Here is a 2,263-nt window from a genome sequence, read left to right as displayed (position 1 = left end):
ATGGATGAACACCGAAAGTTGCTGCTTCTGAAAAAGAAAGTGCTTCTTCTTAAGAAGAAGGAGCTTTTGCGCAAGAAGAACTGGTGGGTTCGACCTGTTTGGGAAGATAGGAAGACTGAAATTGAATTCCACACAGCAGTGAGTACTAATTGATATTCTTCGATGCCAGTATACGCTCACGCGAGCGTACACTTTGCGTTCTTGCACTTTGCACTTGCAGTCACTATATAAGCTAAGTTAAGCGTAATATATGGTGACTGTAGGCGCAGTGACACCGTGTTACGTTCAGAACGTAAAGTGCTTTACTTTTGCAGATGCGAAAACTGAGAGAGAGTTGGGACAACAGCTACTTTCATAAGTACTTTCGCATAGGTCCCGAAGTTTTCGACATGCTGCACAAGTTGGTCGAAGATGATCTACGAAAAGCCCACCTCTGCAGGGAACCCATTTCGTCAGCTGAGCGACATGCATTTACGCTGAGGTAACAGGAAGGGGCGATCGTACCCTTCGAACTGCACATAGCAGAAGCATAACTGCGTCCACTGGTGCCCTCGAATAACTTTGTAATCAACGCAGTCAAAACCAAGGTTATGTCTTTCTCTCGTAAAACTAACATAATCTCTTATGACTACAGTTCCAGCACAAATGTCATCTCGTGTGCTATAATTTGGACTCTCACCGAAGCTGTAAAAAAAAAAAGTGATTCATATTTTGCACTATCTATCCGTCACACCCAGGGACTCCAGTTGTACAATTATGAATAACTGCTCCACCACGTTGGCCTCATTCCCCTTTCAACTCAGCGCGACATTACCGATGCCACTTTCTTATACAAGTCCATGCATTCAGAAATTGACTGCCCCACAGTTGCTAGGATCTCTGCATTTTGCTATTTCATGCGTATCGTTATGGAAGCGTCCAACTTTTTTTTCTCCTGGACATTCTGCAGTTTTTCTTATTGCGTATAATTTCTACAATCATTTATTTATAATTTATTAATTTATTCCTAGCTTCACATATATGTGCATTGTATTATATAAGATATGCCTGTAATTTTAGATACCGTATAAGCAATCTATTCACCAACATTATTGCATATATGTTCTGTGAACGATATGTGTGCTACGTAAGCTGTGTGTGTATTGTCCATTTCCTTGGCATGTGTCGTCTTTTCGCATTATGTAATACTTTGTGAGCGTACGCCAACACCAAAGCCCTCGAGGCTGTTCTTGGGCACACAATAAAAAAGCGTTATTATTATTATTACTAATTCGCTCAGCAATGGTTCACTATACTCTCAAAGAATGAGCAAACAAAGCCTAGTGAACTGGCATCTCACGACTTCTTTGTCTCTTTCCAGGTACCTGTCATCCGGCTTAGATGTTAAGGATGTAGCAATGGCCTTCAGAGTGGGACTTAAAACTGCACGAGAGGCTATTCACTTAACTTGCAATGTTCTCTGGGAAAGACTGAGGGTCCTGTACATGAAGGTATAGATTGTCAGCTAGTTATAATCACGTGCACATGCGCACAGAATGCAAATATAACTTGTGTATTTTGCTCAACAGCCACCAGGTCCTGCAGAATGGGCAGACATTGCGAGAGGCTTTGATGAACGGTGGCAGTTTCCAAACTGTCTAGGGGCAGTTGACGGCAAACACGTCAGAATTGTTGCGCCGAAAAAACCTGGGTCCCAGTACTACAACTAGAAGGTAACAGCATTTTTTTATTCATACTTAAATGTTACAATATTCAGCATATGCAGCATTAGCCTATTGGCTTGTTGGCCATATCAGTCAGCCACAAGATATTGGGGCAATAATTGCTACAAACTTGTAACTTGCATTATGGAGTAGACCAGTGGTTCTCAACAATCCTTTCTTTGGACTCCTAGAACACACAACTTGTATCAAAAGGTTAACAAATATTTTGTATGATTCTACCATTTCATGGCTCCTGTTATGTCGAACATCAACAACTTTATTTTCGACCTTGGAGAGTAGGGAGTTTCATCGCCACAGGCGATACTCTACCCCATTGCTGAATGGAATGGGGGGAATAAAATAACGAGCCCCTTCACAATAACGATCGAAGTCCGATGGTGTCCAGAAATGTCAGAAAAGCTTTGAGCGCAGAGCGTTGCTGGGCTGGATTGGGCCAGGGACCAAGCAATTTCGATAGGGAGAAAGGGCGAGATTCCAGCTGACGAAGAGACTCGGAGAGTGTGGTTCGGGAAGGTTCGTAGTGAGGGCAATGAAGAAGA

At 42.6% G+C, this 2,263-nt stretch overlaps 1 protein-coding gene across 1 annotated transcript; it reads left to right on the top strand.

Moving 5' to 3' along the window:
* Positions 1-1,709, top strand: LOC135371644 (uncharacterized). The gene is made up of 4 exons (XM_064605631.1): positions 1-138; positions 315-481; positions 1,361-1,490; positions 1,569-1,709. Exons 1-4 carry the CDS (start codon positions 1-3, stop codon positions 1,707-1,709), a joined length of 576 nt encoding a protein of 191 aa, XP_064461701.1.
* The last annotated feature ends 554 nt before the right edge of the window (positions 1,710-2,263 follow it).

This window comes from Ornithodoros turicata, unplaced genomic scaffold (genome assembly GCF_037126465.1).
Source record: "Ornithodoros turicata isolate Travis unplaced genomic scaffold, ASM3712646v1 Chromosome12, whole genome shotgun sequence".
NCBI lineage: Eukaryota > Metazoa > Arthropoda > Arachnida > Ixodida > Argasidae > Ornithodoros > Ornithodoros turicata.
The sequence above is the reverse complement of the archived record's forward strand: the minus strand, read 5'-3'. Positions and strand labels throughout refer to the sequence as shown.

Coding starts and splice junctions, on each gene's coding strand:
- LOC135371644 (XM_064605631.1), top strand. CDS start 1: ATGGATGAACACCGAAAGTTGCTGCTTCTGAAAAAGAAAGTGCTTCTT. Junction 482..1,360: donor CGACATGCATTTACGCTGAG/GTAACAGGAAGG, acceptor GTCTCTTTCCAG/GTACCTGTCATCCGGCTTAG. Junction 1,491..1,568: donor TGAGGGTCCTGTACATGAAG/GTATAGATTGTC, acceptor TTTGCTCAACAG/CCACCAGGTCCTGCAGAATG.